The sequence below is a fragment of the Mobula hypostoma genome, chromosome 8, assembly GCF_963921235.1.
Source record: "Mobula hypostoma chromosome 8, sMobHyp1.1, whole genome shotgun sequence".
Lineage (NCBI taxonomy): Eukaryota > Metazoa > Chordata > Chondrichthyes > Myliobatiformes > Myliobatidae > Mobula > Mobula hypostoma.
In genome coordinates, this window is record NC_086104.1 from 88,423,421 (window position 1) to 88,450,329 (window position 26,909).

Here is a 26,909-nt window from a genome sequence, read left to right on the forward strand (position 1 = left end):
CAAAGAAGCTTCAGGGTGCTGGATTTCTGAAATAAAAGTAAAAAGTGCCAGGAATACTCAGCAGGCCAGGCAGAATCTGCAGAGAGAGAAATATGTTCCTGTTTCAGGTCAAAGGTTCTCTCAAGGACCTCCAATTCTCCTGCCGTGTGTACCCAACGTTTTTGCTTGTGTATTTCTATTTCCGATTTCCAGATTCTGTAGTTTCTTAAAAATTGATTTGAAACACAGATGGGTTCTTTGTTCTGCCAGGTTTCTGACTGCTCTCAGGAACTTGGATGAGACTTGAACGCATCCAGATATCAGCGTATGAAAAACAAAAGGTGTTGGAAATCTGACATAGAAAGGAAGAATGCTGGGGGTGTATCAGGCAGCATCCTGGACAGTTTACGTCAGGCTGATGCTGAAACTCATTCCGAATCTCCTTTCGCGGAGGCTTCCTGACTTGATGAGTATCCCCACAGTTTCAGAGTGTTTTTTAAAACATTTCATAGAACAAGACTTTTTGTTTTATTTCTGTATTTGATGCTTTATATGATTTTCCACCCCTCACCCCACCACCTCCTCTCGTCAATTTTCCAAACCGAACAAGTCTCTTGTCTTTTTAAGTTCACTACCCTCGCTTTTGCTCCTGGGGTTATGTCCGGTTTAAAATGGATCAGTGGTAGTGTAACCATAGCAACGGTGGATCGGCAGCCCTATTCCATCTGTCGCTGACTCTATGTGGAGACGTGCTGGGAGCCTTATTTCAAAGGTAGACCTGGCTTCACATGGTGGGGGGGAGTATTTCGGATGGAAAACAACATCCACAATTTGTTTAGGGTGGACGTATTGGATAGTTCATACTACCTTATTCGATCAAAATCTGCCTGACTCTAAACTTCTCCAAGTGACTGATTAAATCTCTATCTCTCTCTCTCTCTCTCTCTCTCTCTCTCTCTCTCTCTGTGGTTTAACTATTTGCTGGCATTAATCTCTGTTACTGGTGCAGCGCTGTTAGTTTTAAACAACTTTTGCCCTGAGCCGTGGGCACTGTTAGTTCTGCCTCTGTATTGACTGGCCATTACCCTGCACAAAAGGAGTTTGGTGCTTTAGCCTATCTTTTGCAGTTTCTATTTAGAGTCTGTGAAAAGCTGGGGGCAGGGGCAGGACTGGAGTATGCAACCAGCAGCAGCTCGGGTATGACGGAGAGCAAGGGCTTCCTTCTCCACTGTCCTTCTGATAAGCATTTCACTTGCTTCTTGTAGCAATGCCAACTGAGTTGATGATCTTATTGCCATCCATTCAACGGAAGATGGATGGCTAAGTACCTGTCCAGAAAGCATCCCTCACATGGCACGAGGCAATAACGTGCTCACTGACCAGGGGAGCGGTGAGAGAAGACTCACTCTAACTTAATGCTCCCTGTTTACTTTCAGCCGACTCCACTCCCCCAGTTTCCACCTCCCCCCCCCATATCCCTGCTCAAAATATCTCATATTTTCAAAATAAATGCTCAGACAGCCTCCTTCATGTGTGGCACACACAACGACCCTACAAATGAGATAAATAAATAATTTGCTTTAGAGACGCTACTGGAGGGATAGTTGTTGGCCTAGATTCAAGGAGAACTCTCCTGTTCCTCTTCCAGTGTTTGGTGACTCACACGGCACCTTTGACGATGCTGCACTGCCCCAGTGGAGTCTTCGTGCTGTCCGCTGAATGTCAGGTTTCCCACAGCCTCTGGTCTCATTTGGGAGAACTCAGCTGTGGCTGACACTTTGAACTCGAGGTACAATTTTAAAAATGTGTCTGAGACAGTGTCCGGAGAGGAATTAAGCTGGTGTGAGTGACATTGGCAAGGCCTCGTGTCATCTCTGACGTGAGGTAGCTGGGACCTTTAAATCTCTGTCGATATGACTGTTATTGAAACCTGGCAACAATTGTTCATCAAAGTTGCTGGTGAACGCAGCAGGCCAAGCAGCATCTATAGGAAGAGGCGCAGTCGACGTTTCAGGCCGAGACCCTTCGTCAGTCCGAAGGGTCTCGGCCTGAAACGTCGACTGCGCCTCTTCCTATAGATGCTGCTTGGCCTGTGCTGCGTTCACCAGCAACTTTGATGTATGTTGCTTGAATTTCCAGCATCTGCAGAATTCCTGTTGTTAACAATTGTTCATAACTGAATGTTCAGATGGGCTACTCTAGAAGTTGGGTTAGTTAATGTCGACATGGGACTGGAGTCATAGTCAGATCAGGAGGCCAAGAGAATCTGATTTACTTTCTTAAAGGAACCAGGTGGCTTTTTATGACAATCTGACTGCTTTCCTGATGACTTTTCCTGACTCAAAGTGCCCTGGTTAGATTTGAGTTGCAGCTTCCAGAGATGTTAGTCCAGTACTATAACTGACACACTCTCAGATTTCTTCAGCTGGCCTCCGCTATCAATTCTGACCTACATCTGTCTGGTCATGTGAGGGGCAATAAGATTGATGGGTTGTTCTGTTGGGGGCTAGCATAGAGTCCATTGGCTGAATGGCCTTCTGTGGTGTAATAAATCTCTGAGCAGTAGCCAACCCTGTTAGCTGAGTTCTAGATGCTTTTGTCTCTGAAATGTGACTTATGCCAAAAACTTTTGACTCATTTGGGAGAGAGTAGCTCCAAATTAAGATGGTCAAAAGCAGTAAACTTGAGATATGGTTGAGAAATGTCTTCCTTCCCTTTCACTCTTCTGAATGAGAGAGAAGCCTGGTGGCCGTGGTCAGCAGGAGGTGATAGGTAGACTTTCGCATTTTTACCTCAGGCTCTTGCTAGAAGTCTGAGTTTCTTCAAGATGGCAGGGAAGACACACCTTGTGGTCACAATTGAAGAGAGAGCTCTGGTGTGAGGTATTGGAGGCCCATTGGAAGCAGTGGAAGGGAGAAAATTGGGAGGACAGGGAAGTGAAATGACCTGCACCATCACAAAGCAGCGACTTTATTTGTCACACGTACATGGAAATGTACAGTGAAATGCATTGTTGACATCAATGACCAACACTGTGCAAGGATGTGCTGGGGCAGCCCGCAAGTGTTACTATGCTTTGGGTGCCAATGTAGAACTTGCTAACCCTAACCCGTGGGAGGGAACCAGAGCACCCAGTCACGGGAAGAATGTAGAAACTTCTTAGACAGCAGTGGGAATTGAACCCCGATCTTACAGCTTGCACTGTAAAATGTTACGCTAACTACTCTGCTGCTGTGGTTTACTCATCACCAGGTTCAGTCAATCTAAACATTATTACCTAACGGAGTTGCTGTGCTGGAGATCCGGGTTCGATCCTGACCCCGGGTGCTGTCTGAGAGGAGTTTCTCCCTATGATTGTGTTGGTTCCCTCAGGAACTAGCAGTTTCTTCCCACATCTCGGCTGCAGGTTGATTAGTGACTGTAAATTGTCCGAAGTGTACAAGTGAGTGGTAGACCCTGGGAGAGATGATGAGAACGTGGGAAGAATAGAAATTGGTATTGGTTTAAGATTAGTGTAAATGGGCACTTAATGATTGGTTTGAACTCTGTGTGCTGAAAGCTGTTATTATGTGGTCTATGCCTCCTTGAACCTAACCAAGAGCTAAGAATCCTTTTTCGCATCTTCATCTGCGTTCATCAACACGACATCTTCAGCCCTGGCTCAACTTGTCCAACATGAGTGGTGGGCAAGTCTCTGGAAGTATGAAATGAAAATAACATACTACAAAGAATAATAAGGTCAACGTGGATTTGTAATTGGCAAACCATGTTTGACAAATCGACTGGAGTTCTTTGAGGATGTGGCAAGCGGAATACAAAGGGGAAACCAGCTGATGTGGTGGATTTTGCTTTTAGGTGGTTTTTCAAAAGAGACTTGTCAGAAGATTATTAAACATGAAGCTGGGGGCAATGCACTGATACTGATTGGATAGAAAGTCAATAAGTTAATTCTGCTCAGGTTGGCAGGCAGGGATTGGTAAGGTAACAGAGGGACTACTGTTTTGATCCCAACTATTCAGAGTCTGTCAATAACTTGGCTGACGGGTCCAAAGTTTGATGGTGTTAGAATTGGGGCCGTGATGAGGGAGGAGGCTGAGTGAGGGACAAGAACAAGACAGATACAAGATATTATAGAAAATTGGGAAGTTATCCACATGGGTACATAAAATAGAAAACTGGAAAATTGTTAAACAGGGACGGTTTGGGTGATGCTGAAGGTCAAACTTGTTGAAGGCCAGCATTGCGGATGCAACTGGTGATTAGGAAGACAAGTGATATGTTGGGGGATTAAAAAAATACTCCAGGTGTTAGAAAGCTAAAATGAATGCAGAAAGTGCTGGGAAGAGTCGGTAGGCTCTGATGAAGATACTTTAAGGTGGCTTCCAAGTCTCTGAAGCATCTCGGAGAGTGGTCACTATTGCCCAGTAGACAATCAGCATAGTGCTCATCTGAGGGGTCGACTTTCAAATGTTTTTTGCTCAGGTGACCAAAGCTATGCTGCCACTTTGGAGGTAAAGGTGAATTTAATTATTGATGCCTACCTTCTTTTAGATTTTATAAATGTCCTGTTTTCGTTCCACTCTTCTTTAGGTGTTGGGTTTTCTTCTGGACCTCTACCTTTGGTCCTTTACTGCTTTGGACCCAGACTGCCGCTCCCTACAGTCGCGTCTGATTCTCAGTCCAGCCTGTTATTCTGTCGGTTAGTTTCTCTATCTATTTTGGCCTCTGCTGGTGCTTCTGTACTCCACGACCTCAGGGCTAATACCTCACTGCCACCATGCTGTAATACCCGGCGCCCCTTTGCCATGCTGAAGCACCTGGCACACTGTGGAATCATGATGAGTTAGACATGAAACAAGCTCCTACTGGCCTATGTTGTCAGCATGACTCTCAAAGGGAATCTACGTCATTCTCTTTAGATCATTGAAGGTATATCCTAGGTATATCCTTTGTCAATATTATCCAACATCATTGCAATATCAGTTCTAGAGTCATGACATTATCATTCACCACTGGGCACCTTTACCTCAGTCCCATGCTCCGGATCACACAACCATCTTGTGGTTTTCCGAGCAACATCTGTAATCTTCTGCAGTCTCATCTCCTTCCAAGAAGGTCTCACATTGAACTGCCTGGTTCTCCTTTCAGCCCAGCCTTCACGTTCCCTGTCAGATGGAGCCCAGTTGCAAACCACCTGCATCAGTACAACACCTCTTGTCCGTTGATCACTAGCCTGCCCTCATGGAGAGAGCAGTCGCTTTGATCTTGGGTTGTACTTTCTCTCGCCGCTGTAACATTTTCAAGCGCAGTCCATCATTCAGAGTTGCTGCACCCACTTTATGCCCATGGTCACCCGTGTATGGCCTCGGCAGCACTGTAGTGCAGTGGTTAGCACAGTACTTACAGCACCAGTAGTAAGGTCGAGGTTCAATTCCTGCCACTGTCTCTAAGGAGTTTATACATTCTCTCCGTGACTGTGTGGGTTTCCTCCGGGTGCTCTGGTTTCCTCCCACATTCCAAAGATGTACGATTTAGAGTTAGTAAGTTGTGGCCATGCTCGGCTGGCATCGGAAGCATGGCGACCCTTGTGGGCTGCCCCCAGCATATTCCGAGGGTGTTGGTCGTTGACGCAGACAATGCATTCCACTGCATGTTTTCAGGTTTCGATGCATATGTGACAAATTGTCACGGCCTATAACTATGATAACCTGCTGGACCCATCTCTCCTTGCTGGTGACCCACTTGTTCAGACGTAGCCCACCTAACAGCTGCAGATCCCTCCAGCATCGATGTCCAACTCTGTAGCTCAACAGAAGCTGTTAGAGATGTTGCATGTCCTGCTCTGACGTTGTTGTAGTATCAGTGCTCATACTTACAGTTGTTTGACCTTTAATGACCTTTAATGTGTTGACAAGTGGCAAAATCAGGAATGCTGAAGAAGATCTATTTCAGTTCTATTGTAGCTCCTGTTCAGAATTCCTATTTTGGCTTTCTCTGCAAGATTCTACAGACTGTATGGTCCTATACTATTGTCCCTTGCATTCATGGTGATTGGAAACCACCGTCTTTACTGTCCCTTTTGAATTCTGGTTGGCAAACTAAGCCGATCACGTATCCACAAGATGCTGGAGGAACTCAGCAAGCCAGATGGCATTATAGAAAAAAATAAACAGTTGAGGTTTTGGGCGGAGACCCTTCATCCAAAACAAAATGAAACATTGACAGTTTACTCTTTTCCATAGATGCAGCCCTGGCCTGCTGAGTTCCTCCAGCATCTGGTGTGTGTTGCTTAGGATTTCCAGCATCTGCAGGTTTTCTCAAGTTTGCGATCGAGTATCCAGTACTTCTTGTAGGCTTGTCCATTCTTGGGCATCACTCCACTTGTGAGAGACTTGGGCCAATCTGATGGGTTGTAACCAAAGTCTAGAAAGCTTCACTTTGGGGTTGGGAGAATTCCTTTCTAATGCTCAGATTGCATCTCCATGTTTTTCTTGGAGGTTTATTGCTGTTTTTCAGAACCATTGTTTGCCTTGCTTCTGCTCACCCACTTAGCATGGGTGATATCAATCTGTTATTTTGACAATGCGCCAGTAGAACATTGTTGCTTTGAGTAGCGTGCTGGTATTAAGATGGTGGCAACTGTTAGGAACGAGGACAGGAGGAGCTGAGCCTTCTGGAGTCCCGTTGCTGTGGCAATGTATTTAAGGTTAAAAGCATAATAGAGCTTAGGTGGGAGTTTCCTTGACGAATCACAGTTATTTGTTGAGGGCAAATAGCTTGCAGGAAACTATGGTTACTATGTGAAGACAGCTGAGGTGTCAAAATCAAAGTGATAATTAATTGGCTTCGGTAAGATTACAGAAAACACAAAAACTTGTGCAGAGCCACGTGTCTGATTTATCTTAAAATGCTGGAAAATTACAGGCTCTGAGCGCTGCGTCAATCAAAATAACCTGATCATTTTGACAAGACTTGGGACTCAACTTCATGCCCGTAGTGATGTTGCAGATCTCCCAAAAGTGACTATTAACCAGCAGGAGGATAACCTTTGTTTCACTGAGCCTCCTGGCTCGGAGTGAGCAGGTTGTTAGTGCACTGTCTCCTATGCATGCCTGTGGTTAAAGTTTTGCTTGTTAAAGGAAATGACGTAAAAGATCAGACAACTTCCCCTCACCACCCACACCCCACCCTTTAGGCACACAACTCTGGTGATGCAAAGCCTCTTTAAAGCATATTGTGCATCTTGCTTTCCAAAACATTTAATGAAGATATTAGTCTTTAAAAATGTAAATTATTCTGCGGTAACTCTTAATAGCAGAATTCCTGTAAGAGCTGGTTGCCTCCACATGAGACCACCACCTCGGTTGCCTCCATGTGAGACCACCACCTCGGTTGCCTCCATGTGAGACCACCACCTCGGTTGCCTGCCAGCAGACTGGAAGTGCGGAACCATTGGTCCAGAGAGATGTGATTGAATGCAATCAAGGCTGCTAATGAAACTCCATTCAAGTAATTAAATAAATTGAGAATAAAAACCTAAGGACAGTCCTGGTGACAGGCAAACACACCTGATTCACTAATCGCTGTCAGGGAAGGGAATCTCCCATTCTTTCCTGCTTGTGACAGCAGACTCATCAGTGTGGTTGAAGGCTAGAAAATTTTAGCATGTCCTGGTTGACTTGTCCCAATTTTTTACAGATGCACCTTAGAGAGCATCCTGCCCAAACGCATCACAGCTTGGTATGGTAACTGCTCTGCATGAGGCCACAAGAAACTATAGAGAGTTGTGAACATAGGCAGTACACCATAAAAACCAGCTTTCCTCCGTTGACTTCTACTCTTCCTGCTGCCTCATAGAAGTGGCCAGCATCGTCAAGGACCTCTCCCAGCCTGGTCATTCCCTCCACTCCATGTGGCAGGAGATGCAGAAGCATGAAGGCACCACACTCGAGGACTGCTTCTACCACGCTGTTAACTGATTTTTTTGAATGGATCTCCTACACCTCCTCCACCCCCTTATTCTAGCTTCTACCCCCTTCTTTTCCAATCCTATTGAAGGGTTTTGGTCCATAATGTTGACAGTTTTCTTTTCCCTTATAGATGCTGTTTGGCCTGTTGAGTTCCTCCAGCAATTTGTATCTGTTGCTCAAGATTTCCAGCATCTGCTGAGTTTTGTGTCTGTCGTCTTGTGTCTCTTGCTAGACACGAATTCTTGATTTCCCAATCTGCCTTGTCGTGGCCCTTGCACATTATTTAGATAGGTAGATACTTTATTGATCCCAGAGGAAATTACAGTGTCACAATAACATTACAAGTGCACAGATATACAAATATTAGAAGAAAAGTAAGAAGGAATAAAATAGAAGTTGCCTCAAACAGCCTAACAGGAGGAAGTAACACACATCAAAGTTGCTGGTGAACGCAGCAGGCCAAGCAGCATCTGTAGGAAGAAGTGCAGTCATTACTTCCCCGGTTGACTCATTAAAGAGCCTAATGGCCGAGGGGTAAGAATGACCTCATATAGCGCTCTTTGGAGCAGTGCAGTTGTCTTAGTCTATTACTAAAAGTGCTCCTCTGTTCAGCCAAGGTGGTGTGCAGAGGGTGAGAAATATTGTCCAGAATTGCTAGGATTTTCTGTAAGGTCCTTTGTTCTCTGTTTTATCTGCACTGAACCTTCTCTGTAGCTATATACTATATTCTGCATTCTGTTTTCTTCTTTTTTTTATCATTTTGATGTATTTATGTATGACATAAGGTAGATTGGGATGGCACACAAACAAAAGTTTTTTTTTAACTGTATCTTGATACATGAGACTACAATAAACTAATTCCAATTCCAAGCCTCTTGTCTGCCTGGGCACTTCAGGAGCAAATGGGCTGGGTGAAAATGTCCACATTTCTTGGAGGAAGTGAAACAGCTTTCATTGCTTGGTCACATTTTGTATCCTTTTTAATATTTGAGCAGCCTGCTCTCCTGTGCTTTCCAACCGGCAGAGGTGAACAATAAGCACAGGAAATTCTGCAGATGCTGGGTTTCAAAGCAACGCAATACTGAACAAAGTGTTAGTTTTGCATCATGTTGGACCTCACACAGAGAGCATTTTAAACGAATCCGGTCGCCATGTTACAATGGATACAGAGGCACCTCAGATGGGTGCAAGAAGGTTTTCAGTCAGTGGCTGAGCTCTATTGTTGAGTTCTTTACTTCGAATGGGTTTCGTGGCAAAGGGGCCACTCCCCCTCAGGCATTGCTGTGCTCTTGCAGTGCAAGTAGAAAGCCTGGACTGGAGCATCCTCAGGCTTCCTGCATGTGGTGGCTGTTTTAATGGTCATGAAGTCAGACCTTGCTACTAGTTGCAATAGTTGAGGTAAATGGACCCAATGTGAAGACAGATAAGTGTGTGAGGGAGGAAGAACGAGAAAGCATTTCTGATAGGGTTAAACAAAGGTTAGGAGCATGGTCTTGTGGAGTACCAACAGCAGCAGTGACTAGCTGAGTCAGAAGTTCTGCTTCTTGTGAATGCAGTTCCTCGCTGAGGGACTTCAGTTTGCTAAGTCTGTATTTATAGAATTAACATTTCCAGAGCAAAGCTGTTTGCTCCACATTGCTCATGCATCACAATTTTGCACTTTACCTCAAAGAGACTGCAATTCAATGGGGAACAGATAATGCAAAGGTCACATGAAACACACAATACCGGAAAGACTCAGCAGCATCTATGGATTGGAATTAACAGTCTACGTTTCGGACCTAGACCCTTCATCAGGACTGATGAAAAATCTCGAACGTTGACTGTTTGTTCCTCTCTGTAGATGCTGCCTGACCTGCTGAGTTCTTCTGGAATTTTGTGTTTGTTCCTCGGGATCACCAGCATCCTGTGTTTACTTTGAGATGGTCAGACCCCATCCAGAGGGATGCAGTTGCTTTTGGGCATTGTACTTCGGGAAGGTGACCTTGATCACGGGGAATCACTGGAATAAACTGGAAAGGGGATGTAAGCAGGACGGGTGAATGAGCAAGAAGTTGGCAGACGAAGTACAATGTCAGAAGATGTGAGGTTATCCACATGGGAATGAGGAATAAAAAAGCAAATTGTATTGAGACTACAAAATGTTGCAGTACAAGGCAGTTTGGGAGTCCCTTGAGAAGGCTAAATGGCTGTTATTGTAAGGGATAAAAAATGAGGAAAGGATCTGGTTCTGGCGAGACTGCATCTACTGTACGGGTTTCATTGGTTCTCAGACTTAAGGAGGGATGGGCTTGTACTGGAGTCAGTATGGAGAAGGAGCCCTGTTATCAATGGAGGAAATGATGTTTGAAGAGAGACTGAGCAATCTGGATGGCACGGTAGCATAGTGGTTAGTGCAGTTGCTTTACAGTGCCAGTGATAACTTACTGGGGTTTGATTCCCACCGCCATCTGTAAGGAGTTTGTACTTTCTCCCCAGGGCTGCGTGGGTGCTCCAGTTTCCTCCCATATTCCAAAGACGCATGGCTGTGGTTAGTGAGTTGCAGGCATGCTACGTGGGTGCATTGTGACACTTTGCAGGCTGCACAAGCACAGTCCTCACTGATTTGATTTGAAGCGACACAACGCATTTCACTTACTAACTCTTCCTTCAGTTAGTCCTGACGAAGGGTCTCGGCCTGAAACGTCATCTGCACCTCTTCCTACAGATGCTGCTTGGCCTGCTGCGTTCACCAGCAACTTTGATGTGTGTTGCTTGAATTTCCAGCATCTGCAGAATTCCTGTTGTTTGCATTTCACTGTTTGTTTTGATGTTTCGAGGTTCATGGAACAAACGAAAGTTAATCTTTATTAGAAGAATGGGAGAAATGCCAAAGATAATGTGAAAGATTCTAAGTGTGATTGACGGGGTGCATGCTGGGATAGTGTTCTCCCCTACTGAGATTATCCAGAACTTGTGGGCATTGTTTCAGAATAAAAGCCCTGAACACCACCAGAGATAGAGGACCTTCATCGCTGCCTTAAACGCCAGTGGGGTAATGGGAGGTAAGCAAGTGTGGTTGAACAAAGGACGCAAGTTGACCAGGTAACTTTCATCCTTTGTTCTCCAGTGGGAGAATTGATCCTGAAAATGTTCGGTACTCCTGCAGTATGGTGGCAAGCCAAAAAGGCTTCCCATTCCCACATGATTAGCTTGGTTGAGTTAGCAACACTCCCCACGATGTTGACTTTACAGGTCAGCTTTAGGAAAAGGCCAGAGATCTTTGAGTTCTAGATTGTTGCTAGCTTTTAAAAGTAGCACTGATAGCAAAGCTCCCTCTTCAATAGATCCTCTTGCTTAGAAAGTGAAACAGCAGCCACCAGTTTAACATTCTACATGATTACTTGCTATTTGTTAAAGTTCTCAGCAGAACTTTGCTGAATGATATCAGTGTAATATGAACAAAAGGCTATTGAAAGTGTCTTAATATATTACAGTAGAAAGGGTTTGTTATTCTGCAACACTATGGAAAAAGTGACACATAATCTCCTGCCATTTATTCTTAGTTTCTTATCCCTTTACCCATTTAAATCATGGTTGCACTGAGGGAGTTGTCACAGATAGCTTTACTTTGGGACAAATTATAACACAAAGCCGTCCACTGACACAGTTAATGGAGCAGAAACGAGGCCAACTCTTCCAGACTCCCGATTCGTTTTGTTAACTTCTCTCACTTTCACAGTAGTTTTAGATGGAAGCAGAGTAGAGGAAGTGATGACAGGATACATAAATTTTCAACGCATTGGTGAAAATAGCCCCTGGATACCAATTACCCGGTGACGGCTAACTTGATGAGGAGTACCCGGGAGTCATCCCTGCTACACTGAATTTTGGATGAAACATTGCTATTTAAGTGAATGTAAAAGATCCCATGAGGAAGGACATTCTTCTTGGTGTCCTGATCAACATTTATCCCACAACCAGCTCAAAAATGGCACCGAGGCTCATTATGAGGAGGACTGCAGAGTTAACTGTTTGCACCACGTTTGGAACAGGGTTACTCTTCAGAAGTAGATCATTAGTTGTGGTTGACTTTGGGATTTCATTAGAATCATATAATAAATGGAGAGATACAATGCAGAAATAGACCCTTTGGCCCATTGAGTCTGTGCTGGCCATCAATTACCCATTGAAACTAAAGCCACATAAATCTGTTTTCAGATTTGCTCTCCTCACATTCTCATCAACCCCTTCCAGATTCTGAAGCTCACCTGCACGCCGGGGGAAACTTACAGTGACAAACTCAACTCTCAACCCGCATGTCTTTGGGATGTGAGGGGAAATGGGAGCGCTTGGAGGGAACGCGTGCAAACTCCACATTGACAGAGGACAAAGTCAGGACTGAACCTGTAACTGTGAGGCAGTAGCTCTGACGGCTATGCTGTTGTTCTGCCTGTCCTCTCCATGGCTCTGTAAGAGTTGTTACATGAGTGCAGCTTTTTGTGTGAGCACAGGGAGATCTCAAGGGAGTGTTGCTGTTGATGAAAGTTTTCCTCTATCTTCTGCCCTGTTCCCCTGTCCTTCCCGCCCTCCACCCTTTGTCAGTCTCTGCCGGCCAGCTCCCCTAGGAACCCCTTTGCTGGTTGACTGTCAACGTTACTCTTGAAGATGAGCCAGCAACCGTTTCTCTCCTTAGTACACCGTGGTTATTTTAGAATAAAATCCCTGTTTGCCCTCTACCATTGTCAGGGACCCCACTCCCCCCCAAGTCCTTACCATTTCCACTGCTCTCTCTCCTCTGATCCCCTTCTTCCGCCTGCTATTGTGAGAATCTAAGATCTTGCACAGGGCCATCCTCTGGTCTGCATTCCGCAGCATCTTGCATCATAAGTGGATGTGGAAAGAGCACAAAGGATTGGTGCACACCTGCCAATGGTTCAAATTGCCTTTTGTCACTGTAAATATCATGTACTGCCCTTGAATCTAAATCTTTGAAATTGTATGATTCACAGTCTGGAAGCAGTTGCGCCTCGCTGTTTCTTGCCCCTAATTCCCTGCGCTTCGCATCAGTGGTTTTGCTGAAGGGTTTTTTGGCTCATAATGAGAAATCCTGGCATTCCTGAAAAAGCAGACCTGTTGGAAACCTCGAAGAGCTCCTTAGCAAAGGCTTGCCTTAGTGCGTGCACCTCTTGGACTTTCTTCCCCTAAGCCGTGGATGTAATAATGAGCATAGTGGGGTTGTGATTAGTCCTGACGTTCTGTCCTCTGCTGCACAGTGAAAAGGGAGCTGGGTCCTCAACTGAGAGTGAAAGTAGATGCTTGTTTTTAGTGTAGGAAAGTAATTCCTTCACAATCTGACTGGAGACCCAGGCTTTTCACTTAACTTGCTCCACCCTAAATCCCCCATCTCCACGATCCCCTTTGCTTTGTTTTCCCACCATCTTACTTTCTTCTCAATCAGTCTCCTTTCTCCTCTGAGCCCGTTCCCAATCCTTTCCTCTACCTCCACCATTCCTCGTCCCCACCTTTCCCTCATTTTCCCACTGTGCCTTTTCCCTAACTGTAGTTAGTTTCTGGTTGACTGTCAGGGTTACACATGAAGACGAGATGCAACCATCTCTCTCTGTAGTAAACTGTGGCCATTTTGGAATAAAATCTTTCTTAGCCCTCCCCCATCATCAGGGACCTCCACCACCCAGGCCATGCTCTCCTCTCGCTGCTGCCATCAGGAGGAAGGTGCAGGGGTCTCAGGACCCACACCACCAGCTTCAGGAACAGTTATTACCCCCCAACCATCAGGCTGATGAACCAAAGGGGACATAAATCTACCCAACTTCACTTGCCCCTTCATTAAATGTTCCCACAACCTGTGGACTTGCTTTCACGGACTCGTCATCTCATGTTCTCGATACTTATTGCTTATTTATTTGTTATTTATTTTGGTATTTGCACAGCTTGTTATCTTCCACACTCTGGTTGAACGTGCGAGTTGGTCCAGTCTTTCATTGATTCTGTTATGGTTATTGTTCTATTGAGTATGCCCACAAGAAAATAAATGTAAAGGTTGTATATGGTGACATATATGTACTTTGATAATAAAATTCACTTTGAACTATCTTCCCGTCCTTCATGCAATAATTTTCTGTTAATTTGTAAATCTGTACATTTAGTTTGTGAAACACTGGGGATAAATCCTATGCTAAATAAATCCTATGTTAAATATTTGATTCAGCAGGCCAAGCAGCATCAGCGGAGGAGAGTAAATAGTCGACGATTTTGGCCGAGACCCTTCATCAGGAAGGGGGAAGGAGTCAGAGTGAGAAGGTGGGGGGAGGGGAGGAAGGAGTACAAGGTGACAGGTGAAACCGGGAGAGGGGGAGAGGGTGAAGTAAAGAGCTGGGACGTTGATAGGTGAAGGAGATAAAGGGCTGGAGAAGGGAGAATCTGATGGGAGAGGACAGAAGATCATGGAAGAAAGGAGAGGGGGGGAGCACCAGATGTGAGAGGGAAACAGGGATGGGGAATGGTGAAGGAAAGGCAGTGGGGGGAGGAGTGCAATTACCAGAAGTTCAAGAAATCAATGTTCATGCCGTCTGGTTGGAGGCTGATGAAAGGTCCCGTTGTGATGCAGGGTCTTAGCCCAAAATATCGGCGGTTTACTGTTGTCCATAGATGCTGCCTGACCTGCTGAGTTCCTCCAGCGTTTTGTGTGTGTTGCTTTGGATTTCGAGCATCAGCAGATTTTGTCGTTTTTTAAATAATTGATTGCAGCTTTCCTTGCTTGAAGCCCCATGACAGGTAAATGGAGCTGATCTATAAACCACCTATGTAATTAGTGAGGGGTCAGGTGAATGGTCTCCTCCTGTTCCCATTTTAAACCCATAGTACAGCCACTGAATATACTCACAGAGGCAAAGAGCAAGCAGACCACAGGCGACTCTTTCAATCATTCTTTGTGTCAAGTTAGTTTCTTGTGTGCAGTATTAAGGTGGCAGAGTGGCTGATTTGCATTCCAATCAGTACCTGTGGGTTACCAGGACTAATTGATGCGGCAGTGGCAGGGGTCTTGCTTTACACTCCTGGCTTCATGAGTTTCACCTTAAAACTTTGCCTTTGTGCAATGGATGTAAATGATGGATTTGACTTCCTTCTGCTTTGAATATTCATGAAATCGATGCGACACTCTTTTCTTGTGTGGAAAAGCTCTGTGCTGATTCCTGAACCAGGAAGCTCACAGTGGAAGCTCGGCAGAATTACATGAAGGGTGAATTCTGGTGTGAACCTTGTCTGAGATGCTCTGTATGCTCGAGCGTTGCCTGTCATTGCAGCAGGAAGCCCGATCATTGTCAGTCCTCTGCAGTGTGTGTGTGCATGTGTGTTCAACGTATGCTGAGAGTCTGCCTGCCAGAATACTTGATTGCTGTTGTGGCTTTTCGTTCCGACTGCCATGAGTACAAGGGAAGGCAGCAATGAGCCCCTGTCCCCTGCTAACCTCGTCTCCCTGTCAACGGTGTACTGTTTGAGAGGATGTAGCAAGACCAGCAGCAGCCCTGCAGTCCAGGCACGGCCATGTAATCCATGAGTGGTCGGCATCACGGGACACACACCTTCCACAGGAGGTGGGAGGAAGGAGGACTCGCAATCTGCCTCTCAGCCTGGCACACTCTGCCTATTCGTCAAGCCCAGCAGCACACTTGTGCAGCAAAATCTGGAATCGGAAGGACACTGAGGGGAAAACCGTTCCATTCCAAGATGCGTCACGAGTAATGGCTAGCTGCAAGACAGTCTCCGGGAAGAGGGTGACATCACTGAACTTGGTGACTGGCTTCTTTCAGTATCTGCACGGTGAGTTGTCAGCGTGGCCGGCTGTTGACAATTGCAAAGTGGTGCCACTTGTTTGATTGAAGGGTCCTGGTAGGAGCACAGTCTGCCTTACTATGCCCGATAATGCACAGCTGCGGTCCGTGCTCTGAGTGCTTTAGCAGATCTGCATGTTTTCTATTCTGTTTAATCCTAATCCATCTCCTTTTAAAATGCACACACTGAGAGTGGGTGGTTAATTGTGATTTCTGATCTGGGAGTGAGTGCAGTGATGATAGGCCACTAAACTGCTGCAGAAGGCTTTGATTTATGTTAAGCGCAGTCCTTGTCATCACCCCACCTCTGTCTGATAGATGGAAGAGTGCAAAATGTATTAGGCATCAGTGGCTCAGTGCACAAGACGTGTCTGAATGGCAATCTTTCACTTCTCCTGTCAGCCTTCACACCTGCTGCTAACAGCAATGCCAGCACACAAGCAATACGCGTGAAGACCCTGGAGATGCTTTTTCCCAGTAAAAGAGGTAGGGGCCTCACACCTGATGGTAACAGAAGCCACACTAATAACCTGCAAGAAGGCCAGAAGATGCTTTCAGTTACCCATCGTAATGCCAACGCCGTCTTGGGGGGGGGAGGGGGCGCGCGGGGAGATGAGGCCATGGTGTATCAGGTCATACAGCAGGCCAGGAAGTTCTGTCAGGAACGAGAAAATCTGGAAATGAAAGCAACGTGCACACAGAATGCTAGGGGAGCTCAGCAGGCCAGGCAGCATCTATGGAAAAGAGTAAACAGTCGACATTTTGGGATTTAAATCTACCCCGCATCTTTTTTTCTCCAGTCCTGCCGAAGGGTCTTGGCCGGAAATGTCGACTGTACTTTTTTTCCACAGATGCTGCCTGGCCTGCTGAGTTCCTCCAGCATCTTGTACAGAAAGTTCTCCTGAGTGGTTTTTTTTTTGCCACCCCTGTACTCAGTAATGATACAGACACAGATGAAGGCTTTGCCTCACTGTGCCATCAAAGTGTTTCTTGGGGTTCAGGTACTTGGTTGGTCTAAAACAAGGTTTCTATGTAAATGCTAAGCTCATCCTAAATTCTGTGGTTTGTTTTGCTCTGGCTTAACCACGTACCATCCTCAAGTTCACCAACCTAGATTGAATCCCCGTCAAGATTTATCCTTCTGTTAAGACCCCTTTGTGACCTGCCTCTGTGAAAACCTGAAGGCTTCACTGCTCCCAGGTACCTACTTTGCTCTATTTCTTCATTTATACTTGCCGCAGTTTCACTCATCCCAGTACTGGTGACCGAGCCTTCAGTGCCATGGCACTCAGCTCTGGACACCACACTCTAAATCTCTGGTACTTTTCCTTACCACAGAGAAAGGCAATTTGCCCCAAGGAGCCTTGGAGCATTCCCATCAGTCACCCATTCTCTCTAACTACTCTCCCACATTCAGCAAAACCACCTACCCTTCGGGGTAATTTATAGCTGGTCGGCTGCCATCAAACCTCAGAGATACGGGAGAAAACCGACACGATCACGGAGACAACACCTGAGCTCAGGACTAAATCTGCTGGCGTTATGATGCGCCTCTCTAATTGTTGCTTCTTTGAATCTGAATTTAATCAAAAACCTGTCTGAACAGGCTTCTGATCTCCTTGCCTTCTATGTACAACAGGAAGAACCAATACTTCTGAGGGATAGTTAATGTGTTTTTGCATTAGAGGTGCTTCATAAATATAATTAGTTGCTGATTGCAGAGTTGGTGAGAGGAATACACAGAGACTAATCATGCCTTCTTAAATATCCAAAGTCAGGTAATGAGGCATTTGGAGGACCGTCTCCATTCTGCTTCCAGGAACCTGTATGTTCACCTGCAGCCTCTGCTCAGCCTCCATTCAGAATGGTTCCCAGTTCAGGAGCAGTGATCTCCTCCTTTCCATCCCAACTTGGTGTGTTGCAGCCCCCATTCTGGCTGCTCAGCCAGTGAGCCACAGCTGTCAGTAACTGGGCCTTGAGGTGAAGTGAACTGGAAAGCCACACCCTGTGCTTACTCCCCCAACCCGAGTCCCAGCTGGAGAGATTCGTCGGTCACATCAAACCAGAATGGGCCTACTCTTCAGCTGTGCACAGCAGGCAAAGCACATCTGATGCAAGCTGGAGTGGTGGCAGATGGTTGCCCGTCCCCTTGCTGAATCGGAAGGCAGCCTTCCAGCTGAGATCCTGAGTCCCGATGAGCACCTCAACCCCAAAGGGTCAACCATCCTTCTGTTTCCACATTGGCTGCCTGACCCACTGAGTTCCTATTGCTCTGAAAATGGAATGTTTGAAGCACTCAGCAGGTCAGGCAGCGCTTGTGGAAAGGGAAACGGTTCACACTTCAGGCCTGAGACTCCTCATCGAAGCTGAGAAGGAGAGAAATGTGTCAGTCTGGATAGCATGGATAGCAGAGAAAGTAGGGGAAGTCATTGGGTATGACAAAGAGAATATTTCTGGTAGGATGAAATAGTGAGGACATTTAAGATTCTTAATCCTTATAATATGTTACTAATGTTGTATGATCTGTGTGAAGTTGTGTGATTGATCATATAGCATCCAAATCAGATTGACACAGGTAACATTAAAATATCTTCTAGTTTGCAAAATGCTGCTTCTGGTCTGTGAGGTACTGCCAAACCAGGGGCTTTCACTTCATCTTTCATCCACGTGGATTTTAAATATTTGAAGTAGATTCACTAATCCCAGCCCCTAACAAAGAGCCACTGTTAGAAATAGGATTAAGAAACCCATTGCAAGAGTACATTCACTGATCAGCCCTTCAACAGAGCTGCCTATTACGCTTTGTTGGCCTCACTCTGGTTCTAGTTATGGTTGGATTGCAGCGTGCATCCAATAGGAAGTCTGTGTACTGTCCCGCTGTGTTTTGTAATAAATTCTCTTTTTTTTGTATATCAGAGATTAGATTTTCATGGCAGTTTACATCTAATGTTCTTTTTAAAGCCTTCTGTTTCCTTAGCATTTGATATGAGTCATAGGAAACAGCCCTTGTCACGCCCAATTACAAGAGCTGCAATTGTTATTTGTTAATATTGGATGTAATTTCTGCTCCCACCCGTTTATTTCCAGTTTCACCAGTTCGCTGTGATTCGGCCCCTTCCCAGCCGCTCCTTTGCTAGAGCTTGGGCGATGGGCTGACACCTCTCAGCCTCCGACCTGAAATGTTAACCCTGTTTCTCTCTCCACGCACGCTGTCTGACCCACTGGGTGCTTCCAGCATTTTGTGGTTTTATTGTAACCTCTCAGCCCCTGCAGTTAAATTTTTTTTTTGACTTCCGCAACTTGTCACATAACCGTCTGAGAGTCCAATCCTTTTGCTATCTGTTGCTAAGCAACCACTCCGCCACAGAACACGAGTGAGATGCTGATGGAGACTCTGAGTGTCACTGTGATGTGTTTTGGATGTGAAAATCATGACTGCTGCCTTATCTTTATTCTCCACATGCTTATAGAAGTCCCCATGCTGGTGGCAGGATACATTCCTGCCCTGTAACTGTAATATATTCTGGATCTGTTATTTTTCTCCCTTCTGGCTGTACTGCTGTTCTATTACTATGGGGCTCACTTGCACTTGATATTTGTTTTTGCTTGCTGTGATTCATCCAATAACATTTTTCCCACTGTTCCCACTCCTCCCTTGTAATAATTTGTATATGTTTTTACTACAGAGATTAGCCTTTAATAGCTGCTCAAGCTGAATCACATTATTTTTAATTCCCTTTTGTCTTTGTGGCATTTGCTGTAAATGGGGTGTATACGGGAAGCTGATCCCTGGAGAGAATGGGTTGAAGTTTCCCTCCCAGGAATATGGCCATGTCAGCTTGTAAATTCCATTTTGAGAATCAATCGTGCTCTTGCTTAATTTCAGTGGAGGCAGAACGAAAGAGCCAATCACTGGTGGGAATTTGGTTGGTCATTTGAATATTATAATGAGACTGCCTGCTTTTATTTTAATAGCTGTTCTATTTTTAACCATTGGGTTTCTCGGGCCTTGGGGAAACCAGTCAGCTGAAAGGAGACAGAAAGGACCCAATTCCTGAGCTAATTACTCACACAGAACTGCTCTTGGGCTAGGAGGTCTAGGACTTCTTTCAGGGCCACACTGTCCTGTGATGGTATGCTGCCCTGGCTCTCCTAGTGGCAGTCTGCATTTCCACATATAGGTTTGTCAATGCCTCTATCTCGGGTGAGGTATCTTCTGCTTAGGTACAAAACTGGCTGATCCATTAGCATGATTTTACTGTTCCCAAATAATTTTCCTGAAGGGAGAATCTGACTAAAGTACGCCAAGTTTCTGTTCTGAGTAATTCAAGAACAATGATACTCGCCAGGATTTTGTAGACAGTGAAGTGGTGTGGTTCTCATCAGTGACCACCCCCCCCCCAAGAAAGATACAGCCCAGCAGCAGTTTCTGGGAAATGAAGGGAAGAAAGGGCAACACACAAAATGCTGGAGGAACTCAGCAGGTCAGGCGGTGTCTATGGAGGGAAAGTGGACAAGTTCCAGTCCAGATTAAAGATTTCAATTCAAGTCCATTTTCCTCCATGGAGGCTGCCTGACTCACTGAGTTAGAGCACTGAACATAGAAAAGTGCAGCACAGTTCAGGCCCTTCTGCCCATGATGTTCTTCTGGCCTATTAACCAACTCGAAGATCAATCTAACCCTTCCCTCCTACATAACTCTCCGTTTTTTTTCATCCACGTGCCTATCTAAGAGTCCTTTAAATCTCCCTTGAGTATCAGCCTGTGCTGTTGCCTACGACAGTGCGTTCCATACTCTTGCCACTTTCAATGTGAAAAATTTAACTCTGACATTCCCACCTCATACTTTCCACCAGTCACTTTAGAATTATGCCCTCTCATATAGCCATTTCCGCCCAGGAAAATGGGCACTGGCTGTCCACTCTATCAATGCCTCTTACCGTCTTATACACCTCTATCAGGTCAATTCTTGTTCCTCTTTGATACAAAGAGAAAAGCCCTAGCTCACTCAACCTTTCCTCATAAGACATGTTCTCTAATCCATGCAGCATCCTGGTGAATCTCTTTTGCACCCTCTCTAAAACTCTCACATCCTTCCTATGTTGGGGTGCCCAGAACTGAACATAATACTCCAAGTGTGGTCTAACCAGAGGTTTATAGAGTTGTAACATAACTTTGCAGCTCCTGAACTCGATGCCCCATCTGATGAAGGTCAACACACCCACTCTCAGGGCCTCACGACCGGCCGTTTTTTGATATCCCAAGGATGTGGCCAGGAAGATGAGCATGCCTTCAGGGTTCCAGGATTTCATGGCCCTGGGGACGTGCTGATTGTAGGCTGGTGCCCCTCACTGAAGCATCGTGGGAGAACATGGAATATCAGGAGCAGCGGGTTAGCTGCTGGGGGTTGTGTGTCCATTGATCTGCGCCTTTTTGTTGCTGACTTTCCGGGCGCAGAGCTCAGAAAAAGCAAAGCAACAAACTTTTAACATAATAAATCAGCGAATTGTTTGTTATGTCTCCCCTCTCGGTGTGAAACAGGGACACTTCTTTTTCCCTTATTAGGAGGAGAGAGAGCCTGTAGTATGTTGAATGATCAGGTGAACGAGTAGTTTTGGGGGTACTGCAATCTGTGTTTTTATTGATGCTTTGCTGCACGCGTGGGAGCTCGGTGGGGGGTGCCGATGCTTTTTTGATGGTGGGGGTGGTTATTACCTTGCTATTGCTTGTGCGTGGAAGGGGGGTAGTTGGGGGAGGGGCTTTGGGGTTCTATCGTTTTAACTGCCATTCATTCTTTGGGTCACTCCTCTGTTTTTGTGGTTGTCCGTGAAGAAAAAGAATTTCAGGGTGTATATTGCATTCATTTCTCTGACATTAAATGTACCTATTGAAAGCTTTCACCTCCTTAACCACTCTGTCGACTCGTGTTGCAACTTTGAGGGAACTGTGGAAATAACCCCAAGATCCCGCGGTTCGTCCACACTGCTCAGAGTCCAGCCATTAACCCTGTACTCTGCCTTCCATTTCAACCTTCGCACTTGCCCAGAGTGAGCTCCATCTGCCACTCCTCTGCATCTTATCACTGACCTGTTGTAACCTACGACAACCTTCTACACGACCCAGAACACCACCGACCTTCGTGTCATCTGCAGACTTGCAACCCACCCTTCCACTTCCTTCTCCCAACCATTTATAAAAATCACAAAGAGCGGGTGTCCCAGAACTGATCCCTGGAGAACACCACAGGTCACCACCTCCAGACAGGATTCTCTCCTTCTGCGAGCACCCTCAGTCTTCTATGGGCAAGCCAATTCTAAATCCACAGACCCAAGTTTCCTGACTATCTGAATGAGCCTAGCACATGGAACCTTGTTGAACACCTTACTAAAATCCATATACGCCATATCCACTGATCTATCTTCACCAATTTGTTTTGTCACTACCTCAAGCAATCCAATCAAGCTCATAAGGCACGATCTGCCCCTCACAAATCTCTGCTGACAATGCTTCTCCAAATGCTCGTAAATCCTGTCTCAATGAATCTCCAAATGCTTGCAAATTCTGTTTCAATAAATCTTCTCCGATTGTTTGCTCACCACTGAGGTAATTCCCAGGGTTACCCCTATTACAAAAGAATAACATTTGCCACCCTCCAATCTTCTGGTACGCCTGTGGCCAGTCAGGGTGCAAGATCATCACCAAAGATGCAGCGATCTCTTCCCTCGCTTTCTGTAGTAACCCGGGGTATTTCCTGTCTGGCCCAGGGGACTTGTCTCTCCCAAAGTTTCACAAACGTTCCAGTATCTTCTCTTTCTTAACATCAACATATCCAGCGTACTAATCTGTCTCGCATTCATCAAGGTCCCTCTCACTGGTGAATACTGAAGCAAAGCATTCATTAAGGACCTCCCCTCCCTCCTCTGATTCCAGAGCCAGACTCTGTGCTAGAGATCTGGTTGCTGTTGCTTTCTCCTGGTAGGTGGTCTGCCCGATAGTATCCAAAGTGATATGCTGCCTGAGAGTGAAATCCCTGAATAAAGGAGTGTCACAGTTAATTTCTACAGGATGTCTCTTCAGCATTTTGTGTGTTGCTCTAGTTCTGCTTACAAACTGCTCCTTACTTGTGAAATACAACGTTGATGACTTTGGTTGGACATTTAGTCCCGACCCAACACCACTGGGTATCGCCACGTGACACTATGACACAGTGTAACTGTCTCAGAAGTTTAGAGAGCCATGTTCCGATCCCCAGAGCTGTCTGCGTGGAGTTTGCACGTTCTCTCTTTTGACCGTGTGGGTTTCCCCCCAGGTGCTCTGGTTTCTTCCCATATTCCAATGGAAAAAGACAACCCACACATCTTTCGAAGGGGCTGTGGAAGTCAGCGAGAGGGAAGAGGTTGCAGAGAGTGGAGATGGAGAATGAGATTGATGGGGTTGCCTTGAGAGCAGTAGATACTGGATGGGCCAAATGGCCTCTTTCTGTGTTGTAGGGAAGCATGAAATTCAGTCCCATGCTCGGCACTCCACTCTGACTTGAGGTTGGATGCGTGCAGCCTGGACCTACCTCCCTTGCTTCCATCCGGCATCCAGCTTCTATCCCACATTCCACAAGGTGACTTGGACTCTCCATCATCATCTCCATTCACCTCAACCCATTCTAATTGATCCACAGTGCTCTGTCTGTCAGTCTGCCCCAGATGACATCCCCACTTAAAGGAGACTCTCAATTAAATTCTACAGGATGTTCAAGAAAGCAGTTCTGGATCAGAACCAGAATCACTTTATTACCAGTATGTGAAACACAACAGAATTGATTGTGGTTCAGTGCCAAGCATAAAACACCAGGACAATATCATAACAGGCAACAAACACAATAGCAACTAGCAATTTACGAGACACTGGTGCATTAAAACGACTCCCCTGTTTGCAGCCTAGCCTCTGGGTACAGCTTGCCTCCAAATAAAAATCCAGCTAGATGTTTTAGGAGAGTGAGGGGCTGTTAGCAATGATGCATTCAAATTCTCGTCAATTAGGCTTTCCATGAAAATAATATTTTGGAATAATATAAAGCTGTATGAGATGTGACCTATAAAGTGTGACTTTAATCTGACCTTGAGTAATGTCTGCTGTGGAGCTTGGACATTCTTCCTGTATCTGCATAGCTTTCCCATTGGTGCTCTGGTTTCCTCCCACATTCCAAAAATGTGTGGGTTGGTTGGTTAATTCCCTGGTCTAAAGTGCTCCTAGGCAGCAGTTAGATTAGATTAGGTTATGAGGACCCTCAGTCCTCATTTATTGTCATTTAGAAATGCATGTATTAAAAAATGATACAATGTTCCTCCAGAGTGAAATCACAAAAAAAACAGGACAAACCAAAGACTAACACTGACAAGACCACATAATTATAACATACAGTTACAGCAGTGCAAAGCAATACCATAATTTGATAAAGAGCAGACCATGGGCACGGTAAAAAAAAGTCTCAAAGTTCCGATCGACTCCCGATAGCAGGTGGCAAAAGGGAGAAACTCTCTCTGCCATAAACCTCCAGGCGCCGATAACTGCCGATGCATTGGAAGCACCCGACCCCAGCCGACTCTGAGTCCGTCCAAAACTTCGAGCCTCCGACCAGCCCCTCCGATACAGCCTCCCGAGCACCATCCTCTACCGAGCGCTTCGATCCTGCCCCGGCCGTCGAGCAACAAGCAAAGCCGAGGACTCGGGGCCCTCTCCTCTGGAGATTCTGGACCACACAGTAGCAGCGGCAGTGAAAAAGGCATTTCAGAAGTTTCTCCAGATGTTCCTCTGTGCTCTCACGTCTGTCTCCATCAAATCAGGATTGTGCATGGCACCCTACTAGACAAATAACAGATATCATTCACCAGAGTGGCTGCAGCGCACTGCGTCGCGCCGCCATCTTCTCCTCCTCCTTCTCAGTAGTGGTAGTTAGTAGTAGAATGTGGGGACAGTTAGAGAATAAAATGGGATTAGCACAGAATTAGTTTACATTTATTTGTTTATTGAGATTCCAGCCCTTCAAGCCATGTCTAATCACCATTGATCAATTAACCTATCAACCAGTATGCCTTTGGACTGTGTGAGGAAACTGGAGCGCCCGGAGGAGACCCTCGCGGTCACGGGCAGAATGTACAAACTCCTTATAGACAGTGGTGGGAATTGAACCCAGGTTAGTGGTACTGTAATGCGCTATGCTAACCACCTCGCTACCGTGCTGCCCCACGGTTGATGATCAGCATGAGCTCCATGGACTGAAGAGTCCATTTCTGTGATGTAGGTTTCAAGTTCCTGGGTGTCAAGATCTCTGAGGATCTAACCTGGTCCCAACATATCGATGTAGTTATGAAGAAGGCAAGACAGCGACTATACTTTATTAGGAGTTTCAAGAGATTTGGCATGCCAGCAAATACATTCAAAAACTTCTATAGTTGTACAGTGGAGAGCATTCTGACGGGCTGCATCACTGTCTGGTATGGAGGGGCTACTGCACAGGACCGAAAGAAGCTGCAGAAGGTTGTAAATCTAGTCAGCTCCATCTTGGGCACTAGCCTGCAAAGTACCCAGGACATCTTCAGGGAGCGGTGTCTCAGAAAGGCAGTGTCCATTATTAAGGACCTCCAGCACCCAGGGAATGCCCTTTTCTCACTGTTACCATCAGGTAGGAGATACAGAAGCCTGAAGACACACAGTCAGTGATTCAGGAACAGCTTTTTCCCCTCTGCTATCCAATTCCTAAATGGACATTGAATCTTAGGACACTACCTCACTTTTCTTTAATGTACAGTATTTCTGTTTTTGCACATTTTTCTTTTCAATATATGTATACAGTAATTGATTTATTTGTTCATTTGTTTTCTCTCTGCTATATTATGTATTGCATTGAACTGCTGCTGCAAAGTTAACAAATTTCACATCACATGCCGGTGATAATAAACCTGATTCTGATTCTTTGAAGTCACCATTGCAAGGTGGAGCAACATGTTGGCCATTTTGTAATCCCAAAGATCCAGAGATAATGGGAAACAAAATGACCAACTCAGCTGTTTTAAATGTTGGTCAAGGAATCATTATGGATCATTATTTTAAATGCAGTGAGGAGGGTAGACAGGGTCTCGGGTTGATGCCTCAGCTAAAAGCTGAGACCTCCTGACAGTTTAGCACTCCCCCAGCTGGGGACCGCACTGGGGACAGCACTGGCGCTGGGACACTGTTCTATGTTATGTAGGTGGAGACCTAAGCCTGTTGCTTTCTGAATTAGAGGTGGGAGCAAGAGTACCAGGGGCATTTAGCAATCAGAAGAAATAATGGTTGTTTTGGTCACTTACCTGAGGGAAATTGATGAATCGGTCCTCATTGGAGGATCAGAGATAGAGAGGGTTAGCAACTTTAAATTCCTAGGTGTTACTATTTCAGGGGACCTGTCTTGGGCCCAGCACGTAAGTGCAATTATGAAGAAAGCACGGCAGTGCCTCTACTTCCTTAGGAGTTTGCAGAGATTTATCATGACATCTAAAACTTTGACAAACCTCTACAGATGTTTAATGGAGAATATATTGACTAGCTACATCACAGCTTGGAAAGGAATCATCAATGCCCTTGAAGAGAAAATGCTACAAAAAGTTGTGGATATAGCCCAGTCCATTATGGGTAAAGCCCTCCCAACCGTGAAACACTATCTCAGGAAATCATGATCTATCTATCATCAGGGACCCCCACCACCAGGACATGCTCTCTCTTCATTGGAAAAAGGAGCAAGAACCTCAGAACTTGCACTACCAACTTAGGAAGAGTTACTATCCCTCAACTATTAGGCTCTTGAACGAAAGGTGATAACTTCACTCAACAGCACTTGCCCCATCATTGAAATGTTCCCACAACAAATGCACTCAGTCACAAGGACTCTTCATCTCACGTTCTGGATATTTATTGCTTATTTATTATTATTGTTTCTTCTTTTTCCATTTGCACAGTTTGATGTCTTCCACGCTCTGGGCGAATGCCCTAGTTGGGCGGTTTTTCTTTGATTCTATTCCAGTTACTATTCTAAAGATTTGTTGAGCATGCCCACAGGAAAGTGAATCTCAGGGTTGTATATGGTGACATATAT

At 45.5% G+C, this 26,909-nt stretch overlaps 1 protein-coding gene across 12 annotated transcripts in view; it reads left to right on the top strand.

Annotated features, from left to right (window-relative positions):
- The window catches only part of syne1b (spectrin repeat containing, nuclear envelope 1b), a 504,374-nt gene that overhangs the window by 31,957 nt on the left and 445,508 nt on the right, over positions 1 to 26,909 (top strand). For 6 of the 12 annotated variants that reach the window (XM_063056269.1, XM_063056271.1, XM_063056274.1 and 3 more), the window contains exon 1: positions 15,433 to 15,773. The exons of 1 other annotated variant lie outside the window; for it this stretch is intronic. In XM_063056269.1, the coding sequence (XP_062912339.1) occupies positions 15,695 to 15,773 (79 nt within the window). In that variant the 5' untranslated portion in view covers positions 15,433 to 15,694. Of the gene's footprint in view, positions 1 to 15,430; positions 15,774 to 26,909 lie in introns of those variants that run through there. 5 more of the 12 variants (XM_063056276.1, XM_063056277.1, XM_063056278.1 and 2 more) reach the window with 2 other exon arrangements.